This window comes from Eurypyga helias, unplaced genomic scaffold (assembly GCF_000690775.1).
Source record: "Eurypyga helias isolate BGI_N326 unplaced genomic scaffold, ASM69077v1 scaffold30526, whole genome shotgun sequence".
In the NCBI taxonomy this organism is placed as follows: Eukaryota; Metazoa; Chordata; class Aves; order Eurypygiformes; family Eurypygidae; genus Eurypyga; species Eurypyga helias.
The window spans coordinates 1405-2084 of record NW_010257721.1 but is presented as its reverse complement, the minus strand read 5'-3'; the positions used below and the strand labels follow the sequence as shown (position 1 = coordinate 2084).

At 66.9% G+C, this 680-nt stretch overlaps 1 protein-coding gene across 1 annotated transcript in view; it reads left to right on the top strand.

Moving 5' to 3' along the window:
• Positions 1-83: 83 nt before the first annotated feature.
• The window catches only part of LOC104511493 (natural resistance-associated macrophage protein 1-like), a gene marked incomplete at both ends in the record, with an annotated part of 1554 nt that continues 957 nt past the window's right edge, over positions 84-680 (top strand). The window contains 4 exon segments of the mRNA XM_010154131.1: positions 84-190; positions 283-353; positions 462-529; positions 665-680. The exon segment at positions 665-680 is cut by the window's right edge and continues 2 nt beyond it. Coding sequence (XP_010152433.1) covers positions 84-190; positions 283-353; positions 462-529; positions 665-680 — 262 coding nt within the window.

Genomic DNA, 680 nt, shown 5'->3' with positions numbered 1-680 from the left:
CTCCACTGGGGAAGCTGTGCCAGCTCGCCCGGGACCAAGCCCCACTGCGGGGTCAGGCCCTCACAGTGCCCCGGTCCCCCCAGGTGCCCCGTGTGCTGCTCTGGCTCATGATCGAGATCGCCATCATCGGCTCTGACATGCAGGAGGTGATTGGGACAGCCATCGCCTTCAGCCTGCTCTCAGCCGGCCGGTAAGCCACCCCACGGGGACCCCCCCAGCCTCCCCCATGGCGCCGCTCCACCGAGGGGCATGTGCCTAACGCCCCCCCTTGCCATCCCGCAGCATCCCTCTCTGGGGTGGGGTCCTCATCACCATCGTGGACACCCTGTTCTTCCTCTTCCTTGACAAGTACGGTGAGTGTCGGGGTGGCGGACAAGGGGGATGCTCACCTGGGCAGCCCTGGGGCTGACATGGCACCGGTGTCCCCCGCTGCATCCCAAACTATCTATCGACCCCCCCAGGGCTCCGCAAGCTGGAGGCTTTCTTCGGCCTCCTCATCACCATCATGGCCCTGACCTTCGGCTACGAGGTGAAGGGGCAGCTGGGGACGCCCCTTTCCCTGCAGGGTGCTGGCAGGGGACCCCCGTGGGGTGTCCCCACTGGCACCTGGCTGCAGCGGGGCAGTGGGGGGAAGCTCACAATGCCCCTTCCCACTGGTCCCCAGTACGTGATGGTGAGGC